At 38.2% G+C, this 19,478-nt stretch overlaps 2 protein-coding genes across 2 annotated transcripts in view; both read left to right on the top strand.

Moving 5' to 3' along the window:
• The window catches only part of GPCPD1 (glycerophosphocholine phosphodiesterase 1), a gene marked incomplete in the record, with an annotated part of 43,549 nt that extends 31,012 nt beyond the window's left edge, over positions 1-12,537 (top strand). The window contains 5 exon segments of the mRNA XM_072409657.1: positions 460-525; positions 1,297-1,433; positions 2,107-2,242; positions 3,453-3,613; positions 8,051-12,537. Coding sequence (XP_072265758.1) covers positions 460-525; positions 1,297-1,433; positions 2,107-2,242; positions 3,453-3,613; positions 8,051-8,228 — 678 coding nt within the window.
• Positions 12,538-18,071: 5,534 nt separating this feature from the next.
• The window catches only part of NAPB (NSF attachment protein beta), a 14,042-nt gene continuing 12,635 nt past the window's right edge, over positions 18,072-19,478 (top strand). The window contains exon 1 of the mRNA XM_072409658.1: positions 18,072-18,294. Within this exon, the coding sequence (XP_072265759.1) occupies positions 18,191-18,294 (104 nt within the window). The 5' untranslated portion in view covers positions 18,072-18,190. The remainder of the gene's footprint in view (positions 18,295-19,478) is intronic.

Below are 19,478 nucleotides of genomic sequence, written 5' to 3' on the forward strand. Positions count from 1 at the left end.
CCTAGGAAGTGTCCTCTCCGAAGGGGAAGACCCTAGGAAGTGTCCTCTCCGAAGGGGAAGACCCTAGGAAGTGTCCTCTCCGAAGGGGAAGACCCCAGGAAGTGTCCTCTCCGAAGGGGAAGACCCCAGGATGTGTCCTCTCCGAAGGGGATCAGGTAAATGTAACTTATCCTAAAGGAAAGCCTCTTTAACTTTCATTAACCACCTGTTTTTGGTGAAATAGAAGTGTTGTGTGACTGTGTGGTTTCATAGTGGTCACCATGATATGCTTCAGGAAAACTCCTAACTGTGTAAAAACACTATGTGAGTGTTGGCAAGGTGGAGCAATGTTGAAAATAGGCAGTTTAGGTAAAAGCTTCCTTCTACATTGCACTTTTGTTCTCTGACTGTTCTTAAAGTGACAGAAGATTATTTTCATACTTCGTACAAGATAATTGTCAACTTTGCTTCCCTTTGAAGGTACTGGAAGCTGTCCCAGAAGATGTTGGGTTTAATATTGAAATTAAATGGATTTGCCAAGAAAAAGTAAGTAATCTGTAAAAAGGCACCCTAAAGTGTATAAAAAAGAAGTATATTTAGTGTTAAATTTAAAACATTAGTGAGCACCTCTGGTTTGCAGTTCCAACTAGGGTATAGGTGGGCCACTGCGTAACCGATATTCTGTCAGTACAGATCGACATGTCTCTAACACTGCCGCCCACCTGTACCCTAGTTGGATTTGCTAGCTAGTACTGCACACTAATATCAAATTTAAGAGATCGTATCTTCATAAAGAGACGGGACATGCAGTTCATGTTAAGCAGTTGTAGAGAATGTAATCTCTAAAGTATGTGTGAACAGGTGCACAGCTACATAATAGTTTAAAGTACAGACATCTATGCTCAGCAGTGAGAAAATAAAACCTGCTGTCTGTATTTCAAAGGCTCCCCAGTGTTTCCCCAGTCCCCATTTGCTTTAATTGTGGCAGTATATACTATGTTTGCAAAACTGCAATCACGCCCACGGTGGCAATCACAGTCTCACAGAAAGAAACGCTACTGTCCTACTTCCCATGGGATTGAGAGTGGTACCCTGTATAGACTCTAATGAGCAGTGATCAAATTTGTCATTTAAGTTTTAATAAATAATAGTTAGTAAAAATTAACAGAAGGCATTTGCTATTACCAGTGTTAAGCTTGTCAACTGTTTAGCATTTTTATACATATAAAAACCATTTCCCCAGGTTTGTTTTTCATGTTGTTGCAATGTATTTTGTAAATGCAACTTTTAATTTAGTCTTTTGTTCTTGCTTTGCAGAGTGGTAAATGGGATGGTAATTTATCCAGCTACTTTGACATGAACCTTTACTTGGATATCATCCTGAAGACTATCCTGGAAAATGCTGGCCGCCGAAGGATTGTGTTCTCTTGTTTTGATGCAGATATTTGCACGATGTAAGTCCCATAAGAATTTGAGGTTCTGCTGTCCAAGAGATGGCAAGAACGCATTTGATATAATGGGTTTCGGACAAGCTTTTCATGGTGCTTTGCCAGCACTGTGGCTGAGCAACCTCCCTCTCTTGCTTAAATAGCAGTGGTGGAGGCTTCCGTAAGCTCAAAGAAAGGGCAGTGTTGGTGAACAGGCTAGCATGCCTTTTACATGCTCAGATTAAGAGCCAATTTTGAGAGGAGGATACGGGTATTCATAAAGCAGGGGGCGACCAGAATCCACAGTTTACATTTTTACGCAAGTAGTAATTCAAAAGAATGGCATGTCTACAAGTAAATGAGTTCATAAAGAATAAAGATTATCTTCATAGTGGACAGTCCATATGTTTTATTGATTCTTGTCTATGGATATTGTAGCAGGGCAGTGATTTCTTTAAATCAGTCATATAAAACAAAGTATAGAGATGCCATTACTGAATAATGGAAAAAGAACTAAAAGGTGCAAACAGTATTTACCTGATCTAGGCTATGTGTTACCGGCATCAAGAGACCTGGTATAACATGGCCTCCTACAGACTACTTTTTTTTTCCTCCAGTAACACGTACACTCGCTGAATTTACGTTTTTTTGCTTTGTATGTTAAACTTTTTTCTAATTATCTATTTTCTTCTCTTCAAAGGGTACGTCTTAAACAAAATAAATATCCCATCCTTTTTCTGACACAAGGGCAATCTGAAATCTATCCAGAGCTTATGGATATTAGATCAAGATCAACTCCTTTTGCAATGAGCTTTGCTCAGTTTGAAAATATTCTGGTAAGTAATTGGTGTGAATTACAAAGTGGCTTCTAAGACAGGTGCTTACCTTTTGTGATGGATTGCCTTATGAGATAGTAAATATGGGTTTTTCTATATTCTGGTAAAGAATAAAAAATATAAAGTTTTCATCATTCCATCATCAGATTGAATTTCAGATTTTTTTGCATGTGTTAAATAATATTAGGCACACAAATAGATAGAGACAGAGGCTTTTTTTGGCAAAATATATTATCAAAACCATGCAAAGAATTTAGTGTAAATGTGTGAAACACAAAACAATTATGGATGGCATCCTTTCCTAACAAAACTTGTTAGGATTTTTGAGATGTTAAACTAAACAAAAGATTCCTATATAGGTAATAAATGTCTTGAAACACTGAGGACAAAGTCCAAGGGTCTCTTTAACCCAACACATTTCACCCTTATGGCTTCCTCAGGGGAGTTTGAGACGATTAATTGTAAGATGTGTTTCAAGGAGATGTCTATGAAACCAGATTTAGAGACTCGTCCCAATAAGCAGTGGATTTCTGACTGTGGTACCTAGTAAGGACATATATAGGAGTATTTCCTGGGTTAGATACAGCATGGGAAGGGAAAAGAAAAAGGAACTTCCTGTTTGTCAAACTCTAGAATATTTATGCTGTTTCTGAATAGGAATGGATACACTGCCTGTCCTGTGCAGTAAGGATAGGCTCAGTCAGCTGGTTGAACTGTCAGAGCTCTTTGCATGTGTTGACTAAATGTATCATGGTAGCAATGGTGCTAAAGTAAAAGCACATTGTGGCATTCTTTAGATTTATTCCCTCATCCCAATGGATTTCGTGAATCCTTAAGCCAGACTAAGACATTTGTCCAAGTTATTGTAAAATTCCGCCCCCTTCTTCAGATAAGCCTTACCTGTGTTATTGAATTGTCAAATATAGCCCTGGTGTCTCAAGTGGTGAAACAGCAACAATCTGAAAAGAAAAAAACTGTGTTTTCTGTTTAGAAAATCCAGAATGATTTACTGTGTAACAGATGTAAAATGTGTTAGAAAAGTAAAGCTTTAATGTGAATAGAACAATAGATAAAGAAACTAGTAAATTAAAAATTTCACAACAAGAGTTTTTGATTACATGCAATAGTATTCAATGCCTAAAGCTTGTGTCACAGGTAAATTAATTCTCTGGTACTTTCAATTATGACTTATTTGTTCCTTTGTGATTAGGGAATAAGTGTTCACACTGAAGATTTGCTGAGAAATCCTCATTATATATGCGAAGCTAAATCAAAAGGCTTGGTTGTGTTCTGCTGGGGCGATGACACTAATGATCCAGAGAACCGTAAGCTGATGAGAGATTATGGCATCGATGGACTCATCTATGACAGGTATTCATCAGGAATGTGTGTGTGTGTGTACACCCTTTAATATAAGAATACAAGCATATGTTTTTTGGCAGTCTGTTACATCTGATAAACCTCAGCAAGAGCCAGTGTTCTCCCCAGCCTCTTTTAGTCCGGTGCACTTTTCCGTGACCACCCGGCTGTGAATACAAAAGGTATTTACAAAGGGCATGACAATAGGTTTACTTAATCTTGGATTGATGCCAAGACTAAATTAAGCAATGTTGTCCGTGGTTATCACAATATTCTAATTGTTTTTGGGAGAAGTTATACCACTAACAGGTGTTTAAAACAGTTGCATTTCATTCATGTGGTTTAAATCAACTGTTGGGAGGGAGAGACTTCTGCAGTTTCTCTGGCGTATTTATATTTTGCTCCAACCCCTGCTGCTGTCGCATTTGCTTTGAATATAAAATATAATATAAATACATAAAATGTATTTCACTGAAAAATACCCTAAATGCATTTCTAGTTATTAGGTCACAATAATTTATTTCACGATAGTTTTTTTTTTTTTATATATATATATTAATGGTATTATTACACAGTATTTATATAGCGCCGACATATTACTCACCACTTTACAAAGTCCATAGTTATATCACTAATTGTCCCCCATTGGGGCTCACAATCTAATGTCATATGTCTTTAAAACAGTCAAGGTCAATTTTGGGGGGAAGCCAACTAACCGAACTGCATGTTTCTAGAATGTGGGAGGAAACCGGAGTACCTGGAGGAAACTCATGCAAACTCCATGCAGATAGTGTCCTGGCTGAGATTTGAAGCTGGGACCCAGCACTGCAAAGGCCAGAGTGCTAACCTCTGAGCCATCCTGTTGCCCATATGTCTTTATTTCATGAACACCAAATATGAACTGGTTAATACAGTAAAAAGAAAATCATATGGGAACTTTCTTAACCATTGTTTACATAAAAAAAAATTGAAAAGATTTTAGAACTGCCATTGCTGATTTGTCTGGAGCTAAATTTCCATCCTGCATCTCTATTCTAAATCAGTGACTTGCACCAGAGACTAAGGGGGACAAGTAAGAGAAGCTGTGCCTTTAGGTACAGTGTACATATAATGTAAGCCAGAGGCAAATTCATTCTCCACATAATTGTATAGCTACAGTATGGATTTTCTTTTCCTCTTTATTAATGGTAGCCCAACTGCGTTTTAGCCAGTGGGCTGTGGTCACTTTTTTTCTCAGGTATTGTAGTGTTTTGCAAAAAAAAAGCCATTTTACTTATATGGCACATTTTGAAAGATGTCTTTTTCTTTTGCTTTCTGTTTCTCTTTCTGTTCTCCCCAGCCTTTGCTTCTAATGAGCATATATGTAAGGGAACAGTGGGATTGTTGTCATGACCAGGTCTTACATTTTAAGCATTTTAAGAAGCATGAGCATAGTATTTTTTATTTCGGCAGTAAAAGTAATTGACTTTTGGTTTATTATATTGAAGCTAACTTTCAAGCATACAGCTAAATACATAATTGGTTTACTCATAGAAACAGTTTTTATTGTGTTCTTTTAGTTTTGTGGACCAGATAGTAGAACCAAGTAGGTCACCTCACTTGTATATGCAATTAGGTAATACACTTGGTCACTAACTAGCCGCCTGTGATTGGGTGGAGGACTTAAAATGTGGAAAACTGGATCACTAGCTAAGGGTTCTGTGGGTCCTCCATATACTTTTTAAGCCAGGGCTCAACAATCAAAGAAATACAGAACATTGAAAAGGTTCCTGCTTCCCTTTTTTCAAATGTATGCAGTACAATGAGCCTGATTTATTAAAGCTCTCAAGTCGGGAGGGGATAGACTTTCATCTGTGAAGCTGGATGATCCAGCAAGCCTGGAATGGATTTCTTCAGTCATTTGCTAGCAAATTTTTTCATTCCTGGACCAGATCCATTTCACCACATTTGAAGGACTGGCAAATTGAAATATAGCAATTTTGGTTTAGATACATCTCAAGCATGTTCAACAATTTACTGACAAAATTATGCACAGCAATAGGGCCCATGATATCCAGTTTTCTTTTTATATTTATAAACTTTTATTGATTTTTATTTAACATTATATTTATAACTGGAAAAAAATGTTTTTTTAATCTGCCTGGAGTTCAGTTTTTATGTGGCTCTGTATTGTGTGCATTGAGCACATAATAACAAAGAAAATAATTGTGATTATACAAAATCTGTTAATGTACACAATGTAAATATCACTGGATTTAGGCATGATCACAAATCACTATTTCTTCTTGTATAAAATAGGTTATAGCTAAATATTGCTATATTAATTATAAGAGGAAGCCACTGATACAGAGCTGTGGTTTCAGCTGTTTTGACCTTAATAATGCAAAGTGCTGGTTGGTAGCTTGCTCTTCAAATGTTGCAGATTAAATGCCTACAGCATTGTTTCTTTACAGCACATGGCTTTGTTTGCAGCAAGCATGAGCAAAAGCAAATAACACTAAGTGAAGTCGTAGGAAAGACTGCTGCTTTGGCATAACTGTGTTGGCTGTGTTTCAGCCTAAAGCAAGAATGACAGTTATTATAATATTAAAATAATACATATGATATGTTGTATACGTATCATTTAATATTAATTTATTAACATATTAGTACATATTACCTTTCGCCTGTTTTTCTCCATTGTGGCCTAAAAATGCACCTGTTGGCACAGCACAGTTAGAAGTGAACCTTTTCAATCTTAAAAGCAACTAATTATTATGGTTGTGGGGGTTGTCTAGGGAGGACTCTGCGCTTACTTTTTTGGCAGCGAAATGGTTTTTAACCACTTTGGGTGGAGTTTGGCTTTTTTTTTTTTTTTTAGATGTGGCAATGCTTTTTCGAAATGAAAATTATACAGTAGTCATACAAGTTTATTATAGCCAACCTTCAATTACCAGATGGTCTGGTTTTCGCTTTTTGACCATTACCAGGAAAAAAAATATATAAATGGTCCAAAATGTGACACAAATTCAGACTGCTAATATTGCCCATTAAGCAGTATGTTTGTCCACAATGGCTTTGTATATTTGTGAAGGACAAGACAAACAATTCTTATGCAACTCTGTTGCATTATCTAGCACAGTAATTTATATTAAAATACAATTTTTTTGGCTGCTGAACTTGAGTTCAAATATTATCTTTAGTTATGCTGTTGGGTTAGGTACCAAAACTTGGAATTGACACAAATAACATCTACAGTAATTTCTCAGCACTAGGGCCACAGCATGTTTGGTGATTAAAAGAAATCAGTAAGGGATGTTGACTTGATGGCAATGGATCTGGGACAGAGTCAAAATGGGAACAATCCAAATTAAGTAGCACATATGCTAGATGCAAAATGACCAATACAACACTGCAGTTGTATCTACACACCTTCTGTAAATGCATTTATTACAGTGCACAAAGTGTTTCTGCAATTTACAACCTATGATGGAAAACATAGCGGAAATCTGCTTCTTTCTCTGGCAAATTACAATAGATAGCCGTCATGTGAGACAGAAAAATGCTCGTTACAAGAGACTGCTGAGTTAGGGAAAGATTTCTCAGCCTTCCCAGTCACAGGGAGACTGCTCAGGTACTTTGGTTCCTAGGTTCAGAAACTGTGGTATATGTACACAAAAGCCATCCAAATGCCTTGTGATGTGATGTGCTTGGTACTTGGTGCTTGGAACTCTTAGGAAATGGGCTTTTGAATCATTTTGAAGATATTGGCATGCAATGCTTTATGGCAGCTTTGTGTTTTGGAATGGAGAACACCCTGCTCCCCCTTAGCCAGCTTTAACATGTGTGTTATTTGTTTGTAAATGTGCATGATTAGCAAGTATCCTTTATTCCCTCTAATTTTACAGCTTGCTTCGGGCATTAAGGCATTAAATAATTGTTAATTTACTAGGACATGAAACAAGTTACTCCTCTCAGCTGTCACTTTATTAACATTAAAATGCATGGAAAGGGTAGTACATTAGTTTGGAATGACCACAGCAATTAAAGAACAAAAGACATGTCTGTGCCTCTGTACCCCCATCAGTCCCATCAGTATTAAATTTAAATTAATTAGAGTCTTTTAGATATTTTACAAAGTATTATTTGTGACTGCAGTGAATGATGAGTAAATGAGCTCATAATGGAATTTTAGTGATTCATCCGTCTATCCCACCTAGTGATCAGTCCCTGGTTGCCACATTCTTCTTTTCCTTTGCAAGGAATTCACTGGTAGACACTTAAAGCATGCTTGGAATTCTCTGTACGATCCTTCAGAGAAATAAAACTCTGAAGCCAAGTTAGAACCCAGTGATCTAGCTGGAATTCCTAGTCAAATCTCACTATGTATTTGTCTCTGCATGGCCATCTTTGTTGTATGCATAATGGTAATAAAATTGTGCTTGAAATGTTTTTATTTTCTTATTGCAGAATATATGACTGGAATCCTGAACAGCCAAATATATTTCAAGCTGAACAAATGGAACGCCTTAAGAAAGGGTTGTCTGTGGAAATGCTGAGGAGCTGTCTGTGCTCCTTTAACCAATTTGTGTGCGATTCAACCAACTGCATGGACACCAACGGCATCACCAACCACAGTGCGATTTAAGTTCACCTAGACGCTAGCATCTCAGGGCTGCATCATCTCTTAATGCCCTAAATTGGGCAAAAGTGAAGCCATCTTGTTAATCCATTACACTTGTTCCATCCCATCGTTTGCTGTATTATTGAGTTTTGTTTTGGCCAGACATAGTTAATATGCCAGTACTCCCCTATAAAACCTCTTATCGGTCAAACAGTGCACTGGTAGAGAGGATTTATGTAGATGTGTAGATGTAAACTATGAGATTGCCACTCATTACTATAGTACCTCAGAAGAGAATGATTCACTCTTTATACCTTCAAGTGCAATATACATGTTGTTGACAGCTGCATTGTGTATGCATAGCAGTCACTGTACTGTACACATTACTATTTCTGGCCATTAACCGATTACCTCATTTGCAGACTTTTGCACGACTTAATGCTTTGGTACAAAACAAATGTACCACTATGTAATGATAAAATGTTTATTTTGTACTTTGTGGCTCACAGAGCTCTTTTATCCTGTGTAGAATCATTATATTTCTGTATGTGTGTGGGCATTTTTTCATATAGAAATAAATTAGATTTCAAGTAGATTACATTAGATCTTCAAAAAGAAGCCCTTGCAAAACGAGTAGCTTCAGAGTCTTCAGGTAGAACTGAATTCTAAAGAAGTAAAAGAAAATTTCCCTTTCAGAACTTTTGTCCACATTAAAGCCTGCATCACGCACAAATATGTCAACTGCAGGGCATTAGGAATGGATGGGAGGATGGCAGTTGGGTAGGCTTGGAGGTTGGCCGGTCCAGATTCTTAGTAATAAAGGGGTAGCCTGGTCTCCACTGGCTTTGAGCAGCTTTCAGTCTTCCTAGGAAGGAAAATATATGCTTTAGCTTTGCTTTACTTTATTTGTAGAAAACATTTAGCAACACAGGAAAATATCTCTGGGATACTTTAATCTAGCATTCTGCATTACACTTTAGCAAAGCTAAAGCAACTTCGGGGACTGCCCAGTTGCATTTAATTGAAAGCAATGTCAGTGTATTTGAGAGGCTTTTAAAGCTGGTATTTGAAGCTAGTGGAGATTAGAATTATGATAAAAGCCAGTTTTCAGAGGACTCTCTTCTAGCTAACATAGGGAACAGCAGACATCTCTTAGCAGTCGATCTTAGGCAGGATTTTTATTTTTTTTAAACTTAAGTAGCTAACCAGAGTCCATGTTACACTGATCTGCAGTTGAGTGAGCCCACTGCCTGCTCTTTTAGATGCTTCCAGTCTCAGTTTAAACGCTGGTTTTAGAAAGAGCCCATTGACTTGCTGCAGGAGTTTGGGCATGGCATGAAAGGAGGAGGGTACAATCATGATAACTGTATTTCTGCAGTAGCTTGGTGGCTTGCTTGCTGCAATACATCACTTAAGTGCTAGAGAGGAAGCACCAGGTCCATGTAGATGGGCTCTTCCTAAAGCTAGCTTTTCAGTTTTGAATTGATTTCTTTCTTTCTAATTTAAACATTCAAATTAGGTTTGAGTAATTAGAGCGTGATATTCATTGTCATATTGTACCATATAGAACCATGTAGATAAAAAAAATGTATTTAAAGAGTTAAAATTGTATGAAATTTGATTGTGTAAATCAGGGGTGCCCACACTTTTTTGGTTTGTGAGCTACTTTTAAAATGACCAAGTCAGAATGATCTACCAACAAAAAAAACTTGGACTTAACGCCTGTGCGCGGTAGAGTTTATTTTGAAAAGCAGGGCTCTGCGATCTACACGCATTGCCTTTGTGATCTACCGGTAGATCACGATCCACCTGTTGGGCACCCCTGGTGTAAATGAATGTAAAGTATGACCAATAATTTAGGAGGCTTTAAATCTGTATGTTGGTAAATTAAGTATAGATTTAGGTATATTGTTCTCAAAGTTTGTTCTTCCTTTTAACCTTATTGCAAACACCAAGCCTGATATGGTGACTAACTATGGTGCTTATAAACTTAGCAGAGGTCTATATGTACATATGGAATGCTTCTATCTCTGTAAGGTTTATTAATTCACTTTTTCTGGCTGTCATCCGCATTGTTCCACTGGTCAGCAATTTCTTTTGGAATCTTCTACAAAGATTTATAAGCTGCTGAGAAAATAAGCCTGGCTGTCACTCGTAGTTTCTCAAACTACTGTAGATAAAGATTCTTCAAAACAATGCAAAGAGCTGTTTTGCAGTACTGTTATCCACAATGACCAATCAGAAATCATCTTTTGTTTGCTTACACTAATCTAGTGAAACTTGAAGTCTGATTTCTACTGCTACCCGCTTTCCCTTTTCATTATGTTAAATAAAAGCCTCCTGTGTTTCCTGTGGCCAATGCTACTGTACTAGCACACCTATTTGCACATTATTTAAAAAGAATGTTCCATGGTATCCTTTTGTATTTTATCTATAAGCTTTCTGTTATGTATTACCAGTTTCACTTTGTGCCATTCACATACACAGAGCTGAGGTTCTGCTTCATGTTTCGCAAAACTCAAAAATAAGTGATGCTTGCACTTTCATCACCTATGCCCTCAACCCCTAACCCTGAAAAGGAACATTTCACCTTTGAAGGGACTCGTGTCATGAGAAATGTATGAGGACTGCCATTGCTGGCCTTTTTGAAAATTCTAGTTGCCTGGCTGGGTCTTCAGTACGTTAGGCATTGACCTAAAACAAGGTTGTTGTAAGTGTCAAAAAGGTATCACAAAAATTGTCAGTGAGGAAGGTTTAGGACTGGAGATTGTGTAACACCCCCAGAGAGGAACACAGCCAATAAAACTTGAAGGAGATTTTTGGTGATTTTTGTTATTTTACCTAACCCATGAATGAAACCTCCAATCTTTGACTCAAAGTCTTAACTTCTGTAAGTCCTGTACTCCATTGCTAAACTTAGTTTAACTGTAGACCCCCCCCCCCCCATTAAGTTTTGGATAGAGTGGGAATTGATTAAACCAGTTCCCTCTCTGGTTTTATGTCTGTCCAGGCCTATTAGAGAGCTTTCCCCTCGCTTTCTGTAATAAGGACAACCTTTCTAATAGCCAGAAGGAGGAGGGAACTCTCCAGAGCAGCATAATTAGTAGTAAAGATGTATTGAGCTTTCCCTGCTCTATCCAAAACTTCAAAAGAATTATTGGTGCTAAAACCTGTCAGTCACTGTAAATCAATTCATATGTTGTAGACCAGAACAACCCATCACAGGTCCACAATAATTGGTGCTATGGTTTACTGTGTAATAGCTTGATATTCCATATTAAATACGCTGCATGCTAAGAATACAAATCCAGATAAACCGCTTGCGTTCTACAGTGTAAATAGTTAATACTTTTTTTTTTTTTCTGATTTTCTTTTCCAGCAGCTTGATGTACATGTGTAGCTTAATATTGATGTCTTTTTTTTTTAAACATGACCTTAAAAATACTAATAAATGTGAACTTGCTGATTGACCAAGGTAAAGGGGCAACACTGGGAGTGAGATAACCCTTTTGATACCTGGTGGAAATCTTTTGTCACTTATTTGAAACTTTAGGGTTATTGCACTCAAAATCCATCTATGCACTACATTGGTGATCTGTCTTAGATGTGGAATACCAAACAGCTGCTAACCCTTTTATCATCAGTAATCAGGAAATGCATATGGTCTGTAGGCATGATTTTTCTCCTGCAAGATTTGTTGCTTTGCAAAAGAAAAAAAAAAAAGCAATAAAAAAAAAAAAAAAATTATTTATTGTCTAGAAAAGTTACTTTCTAGGTTTTGTATGGACTACCAGTGCACTGCCTTAAAACAACTGCAGCAATGCAGTGAGCCGATAGTCCATTCAATACTTAGAAAGTAACATTGCACACAGATGGTTTGTAATAGTGTGAAATGGGACCTTTGCATTGTGATGTGCTGTGTGTAATTATGTCTGTGGGGTTGGGAATCTAGTAAAAGTAAATAGGCTACCTTGCAGAGCACATTAATGTATTACAAAGCAGAGCTTAAGAGTGTGAAGAACATCCAGTCAATCAGTAGAGTGTACCCTATAGTCCCTTCAGACTTGTTTTTTTCTTTGTTGGTTTGCTTATTTGTTATAGGTCAGTGAAATTACTGAAGCTGCAAAACCAGGATAAAAGCCAGACAAATTTAATTTTCAAAACAAGCTCAGCAGTGGCGTTCTCTGTATTCCTCATTTGCTAGGTATAATTTGAGAGCTACCAGAAACATGTAGCTTCTGCCTCAAATATTTATAAGAAACCTTTCTGACTTTAACCTGTGATGTGTTTGCATGTTTCTCTTCTTGTAAGTAAACACTTGTACTTTATATTGCATTGTGTCCTTGTGGATTGTTATTTCCTAATAATGAGGATATATTTTAATTTCATAGTATATTATAACCTTGGGTTAATAATCTTATCTTTCTTGATGAATGGGATTTACTGTTTTAAATAATCAAAGAAAGAGAATTGGATTATTGGGAAGACTTATGTGCCAGCAAAACACAAGACTTTTCACACAGTGACACTGAGCAAGCAATTCATGCAACATACTAAAACTAATCAGATATGGTCTATATCAGCCTTTCTTTACTTTTTACCATGGAGGAACACTTAAAATATCTTTCATGAACCCCTTCTGTAATTACTATATCCACAGCTCACAGAGCATTAGCATGACGGTCAGTGGGAAGAATTTCATCCCTACAGATAGCCAAATTGTTTATTGGTGTCACTTAAAATTACACCCATTGCTGCACATTGCTCAAGAAACCTCTGAACAAACCCTGGTTGAGAAACACTGATCTATATCTTCATCTATCATCAAACACAGTCCAGGGTGAAACACTCCGGAGGTATTTGGCTGCATATTGTAGGTCAATAATTTTACAAACTCACATCCTGATGAAGTAAAACACCATAGGGGTTTCTATTTATTTGCTGTCCAGGGGTCAGCTGGGATATATTGGTCATTTTTTTATTTTTAGCTACTTGGATTGCTGACCTGTAAATTTTCCATTCGCTCCTAAATCGAATATCTAAATGATATTGGAAAACCACTACATAGCAGAAAGTAATTATCTGAAATATAGAGCTTCCTCTTCATACTGAAATCTCAGGGGGTAACAAATGACTCTCCTGCTGTATACACAGTTTTGATAAAACACTAACAGTACAAGGTTTGAATTGCTTCATGGGATCACTGTATTACTAAACAAAAAACTGTTTTCTTAATTTATACCGGTATATAGTGTTATGTTTAAACAAAGGTAAAATCATTGGTGGAAGCAAAAGTACCGGCTACAAAAATGAAAAAGCACCAAGGATTAAAGCTCTCTCGGGAAATCGTTGGCAGTTCTTCATCTAATCAATACCTGTCTGGATTCCTTTCAGCTCTGCGGAAGACAGCAAAACCACTTCAGTAAACTCGAAGGCCAATAGAGCCTGACATCTCAGCTTCATCACCCCTAAAGAATTGATAAGGTTCTTTGTATTTATACAATAAAGAAGAAGCAGATTGTTGTGCATTAGTGCAGATGTTACGTACATTGTAGTTACGGATCTCTCAGTCTCTTGAGTTCTTTTAAGGTAGCTTAATAGCTTACCACACATACAAATCAGAAGGTAATTTCTACCAAAAATCATGAAGTGTAAGGACTTGTATGGCTGGACACTAATCTATTGGACTGTAGGTTGGTGCTCATGTTATATATTTTTTTTCTTGGTAAATTTAACCAAATTGTACAGGCTGATCATAAAGTGTATGGTGAGCTTTAAGCTGAGTTCATTCTTTATAGCAATTCTATGCACTTTACCAATGAAGTTGTAAAACATGGAAATGCACTAACATTAACTATAGTGTCATTAATATTACACAGTATTTATATAGCACCAACATATTACACAGCACTGTACACAGTCCATAGTCATGTCACTAAAAGGGGCTTGCAATCTAATGTCCCTACCATAGTCATATGTCTTTATTACAGTCTAAGGTCAATTTTGTGGGGAAGCCAATTAACCTAAGTGCATGTTTTTGGAATATGGGAGGAAACTCATGCAATTACAGGGAGAACCTTTAAACTCCATGCAGATAATGTTCTGGCTGAAATTCAAACCTGGGACCTAACCCGGCAAAGGCCAGAGTGCTAACCACTGAGCCACCATCCTGTCCATTGTCATAATAAATATTTTTTCCTGCAACATGAGCCAATGCCATTAGAAAAAATACAGGTAACACAGGTGCATTATCATTTATTTGATTGTGTGTACCATGTCTATTTCACTATGATCAGCTATAGGGACATGTTTGTGTTTCTGTGTGCAATAATGTACATGGTCACTGTACAAACTGCAGCTACAATAAATTGTAAATTGTGTGATATCAGGGGGCTTTAGACAGTATCAAAGCTATGTCCATATCTAATTTGGGTGCAAAATATAATCCCCCTCCTATTGTGTGTAAATTCCCCCACCTACTAGATTGTAAGCTCTTCAGGGCAGGGTCCTCCTCCTAATAATAATAATAATAATAATATGTATGCAGGAAGATGTTAATCTGTACCATAGGGCACCAATGTTTTATGTACATATAATATTATTCCAAAAGATTACTCTGTAATTTGTAAAAAGTGTTGGGATTTATCTGATACCATGGTAAGTATACAAAGTTTGTAAATCCTTAGCAATGCTTTTGGATATATGAATGAATGGATATTGATGTGTTATCTGGACCTAATGCCATCTTTGGAAGGTTATTGGTGTCAAATATTTGGACTGGTGGACCAGTCGTTCCACTCGCAGGTATGGGTTTGACTTGCCATTGCTGTATGCACAAATCATGCTGTTTTGGTATTTTGTTGGTATGTAATTGGGCCTAGTAAAAAGAAATGAAAAATCCAATTGTAACGTAAGAAGATAATTAGGTCTGTAGCTTGTTTTATATGAAGCATCTGTGCTGTTTTCTGTAGGACTTAGTGTCCATATTCAAAATTCAAATCCTAGGTACACTTTGCAGTCCACAAATGGATAGGTTCTTTAGATGACATTTAGGACAGGCAGCTGGAGTGACATCTCTAGATGATCAAAATGCACTTTTGTAACTTACAACACTGTCAGAGGACAATGGAGGAGTGTATTTTCTGTCTGCATTACCTTGCCCTGCAGGGACCACCAGCTTTGTGCAGACCTCCCACCATCCTCCACCTCTTCCTTTTGGTTGATTCTGCTCATACAGATGTTTATCAGTCCAGCAAACTGGAGTGAGGCCAATATTTACAGCTTTGTCTCTAATCCAGCAGACTTAAGCCCCGTACATTAGCCTGGCGGTCAATGGGATAAATGCTGCTTATGTGGTTGGCCAGTGGGAAGAATGCCACCCTTATATATACCCAAATAGATCAATGATGCCAGTCAAATTTCTCTGCTTGAGGAACCCTATTATTCCAAGAATACCTGTTGAGAAACACTGTTCCATGGTATGGGAAGGATGAGTGGAAGACGCCCCATTGCGTCCTCCCCCATTTGGCCATGGCAGAGATCATTCCTGACCCTTGAGGCAAACCCATACAAACGCTAGATTCCAGTCTGAGACAAATACTTATGATCATCACAGGAATCTAGCGTCTGTACATAGCTTCAAACCCAGAGAACATCTAATGCTTTTGCTTTCATTGTCTGAGCAAATGACTTAAACAAAAATACCAATTAAAACCCAAATACTGCCTAAGAAAACATAAATTGCTCAGAGATTTCTAGGAGTATAAAACGTTGATTGGATCGCCCTTCTGATGTAACTGATGCACATGAAGCTCGACTGGAGAAGATGAACAGAGGATCTGATTGTAGGAGTAGGTCTGCTTCACAATTTTATTTTGTGGTGATACAACATGATGCAATTTGAATGTTTTAAACTGTGGTGCCATTCATTGTAAATGGCCTCCTTATACACCCCACCAATGTACTTGGATTGTAAAACATTACCGCACTTTCCAAGTAAACCTGCTGCAGGTATTTTTGGCCTATTGTAGCGTATTATTGATACTTAATGCATCATACTTAATTAAAAAAACATAACAAGCGTCAACACGTGCAATAAATGCAGCTACAAAAGTAGCCACACATTGCCCCTTATAGTGAACTAATATATATTTTTAATATTACCTTTTTTTATTTTATCATTTTTTTCAGGGAGGACCCTTCCTCTTCTGTCTCTACTATGTTGCCGTAAAGTCTGAATGGGTCTCGCAGCTTTTTCAATTGCTCGCTGCGCCTTCTATGCACTTGCAGTGAGATCAGCACATTTTTTGTCCATTTTTTAGGAAGGCGCATCACCTGATCATATGCCTGTGCAGTGCGAGATCAGGTGACATAGGAAGCCAGAAGAAGAAGGATGCCAGGGTGGCACTAGACCTACTCGTTTGTAGAGGGATTGATGGTTTTACACCTGTAAATGTGTTATTTTTTTGTTTGCTGAACGTTCCTCTTTTAAAGCGGACCTAAACTCAACATTTTCACTTTAAATAAAAGGGTAGACAACCCTTATATGTAAAGGGGAAATGTAATTAATTTTTTATTTTAACTTTTTTTTTTAAAAAAAGGGTGCAGCACCTTCCTTTCAGCTGGGCGATCAAAACTGAATGGGAGCGCAGAGCCTCCTGACATACCTATGCCACACATCCCGGGAGGCCCTGGGTGCTCCTTCTGTACATGCCCTAATCTCAGACATGCGCAGAATTGTTTTTTTTTTTCTTTTAAGGGAAAGAGATGCAGATCTAACACAAGTAGTGAGATTGTCTCTCTTCTTTTTTCCCTTCACAGCAGCTACGTCACCAAATATCACACCTGCACAGTGCCAGATCGGGCGACGTGCCAAGAAGATCGAGGAAGAAGAAGGAAGAGAAGAATGAAGATGGCGGTGCCCGGCGCTGAGGAGGAATTCCAGGATGACGTGGGACTAGATAGTGGGAAGGACCAGCGCCATCGGGAGACCTGCAGGATTAAAGGTAAGTGTAATTTTTTTTGTTTTTGGTTTATTTCTGCTTTAAGTTTGTATAATCAGGCAGGTTCATGATTACAGAAAGGGAGAGGTGATGTCTTTTTTTCTGGCAGAAAGCAGACATGCACATGTGCAACATCAGCTAGGGCTGCCAGGGAAACCCGGCATTTCTGGCTTACATTGCATGTGTCGGGAATTACATCATCCAATCACGGCCAATCGGCTAAAGAATGTTCCAGAATAAAGGTAAAGCCTGGCGCTGGATTGTGGATAGGTGAGGGGGCTAGAATTAGATTGTAAGCTCTTCGGGGCAGGGTCCTCTCCTCCTCCTGTGTCACTGTCTGTCTGTCAGTTGCAACCCCTATTTAATAAACAGCGCTGCGTAATATGTTGGCACTATATAAATACTGTTTAAAAATAAAAAAAAATTTAGGAATTTGTTATGAATACTGGACAGGTATCAAATACCCCACCCATCTCCTTGTAGGGTTTTGCCACTTTTCCATCTATCATACAGAACCTATATTTCTCATAGTTCTCCTCCTGTGTCACTGTATGTGTCTATTTGCAACCCCTATTTAATGTACAGCGCTGCGTAATATGTAGGCGCTATATAAATCCTGTTTAATAATACTACTACTACTAATAATAATAACAATATTATTATTAATATTATTAAAAATATTATTATTATTATTAATAATAATAATAATAATAATAATAATAATAATAATATTTGTTCAGGTTTCTTATCACTTGTTACTGATGTGAGGACAGGTTCAGGTTAAGAAATTAGTTGCCCTTATTAAACATGTCCGCCCCAAGCCTCGCCCATTGCTATGCGGCTGAAAACTCCATTTCCCATCAACCCCCGCGCGGCCAGCTGTGAGGGTGACGGGTGCCGGCTGGGCTCAGTGCTGGTGTGTTGGTGCAGGAGCTGTCTCTTCGCTTGCTGTAGGTCGCAGGGTTCCGGGCACTTCTACTCACAATGGCTATGGACAATTCAGGGAAGGAGCGTGAGGCCGTGCAGCTGATGGCGGAGGCTGAGAAGAGGGTGAAGTCGTCGCAGTCGTTCCTGCGGGGTCTTTTCGGGTGAGGAGGAGGGGTGTAAGGTGGGGGTGCCGGGGATGCCTGTGTGGCCTGTGTGGGATGGATCCCAGTCATGTCTCTGCAATAGCCGCCTCATCCTCCTCACAGCTGGGAGCTGCCCAGGGTGCTGAATGCAGAAAGATCACAACCAGGGCTTCCAATCCCCATGATTGCAGCCAGGAAAACCAAATCCTAATAGAAAGCAGCCTATACAATCCTCTCAGCCTTATTCTCCCTTAGGTGTTATAAAAAGAAAAAAAAAAATCTTATTACTGCTTGGATATGGAAAAATATTTCATGGTGAGTCACATGATCCTTGCCAAGGCATTGCTTCCATGGGGGCCTATTGATAAAGCAATGGATTGGCAATAACATTTCCTTAAGAAATGAATATTATTAAAGCCCAGTGTTGCATATTGCCAGAATAGGTGAACCTAATTGGGGGAGGGGTTGTTAGGATCGCCTTGTCACATGACCTTCCAGAAATCATGTGACCAGTGTTTCCTCCAGTGTTACCTTCAGCGTTACGCAAACAACAATCCATGGGACAAAGCTGGCATCATGTGATATGGGTGTGATGCTCTTTAAAGCAGAACTAAACCCAGGCTGACTCATCTGTCTGTTCTAGCTACGGGCACTGCCATCTTGCTTTTCTTCTGGATGATCTTTGGCCTTCCTAAATAGCCGCGCCAGGATGATGTACCTCACTTCATTCATTCCGGCACATGCAAAGGAAGCCGGGTTTGCCGGATTTCCCTGGCAACCAAAGCTGATGTGGCACAGCTCAGCTTTTAGCTAAAAACGCGGGGCGATTATGCAGGTAAAATACATGATTGAAGAAAGGACATTGCCAGCTTTTACAAACTTAATGGTAAAACTTTAGATCCAAATATATAACCCACGAATCTGCTTTTAGGGTGATCGCTGCAATAGTATAAAGAATTGTCATTATACTCCAGGGCCACCATATTTATTCTAAATGGAGTAATAATGACATGTCAGGTTTGTGGGATGATGATAACTCTGTATCTATGGTAAAATAAATTTTATCCTCTCTGCTTTGAAAGAAAAAGAAAAAAATAAGATGTATAAAAAGTAACACTTTGGTAGCAAAAGAAGCTAAAATGTCAGAACAGAAGGCCTATTGATAACATTTACAGGCAGTGTCAGTCAATACAGGCAGCAGG

The sequence above is a fragment of the Pyxicephalus adspersus genome, chromosome 4 (genome assembly GCF_032062135.1).
Source record: "Pyxicephalus adspersus chromosome 4, UCB_Pads_2.0, whole genome shotgun sequence".
Taxonomy (NCBI): Eukaryota; Metazoa; Chordata; class Amphibia; order Anura; family Pyxicephalidae; genus Pyxicephalus; species Pyxicephalus adspersus.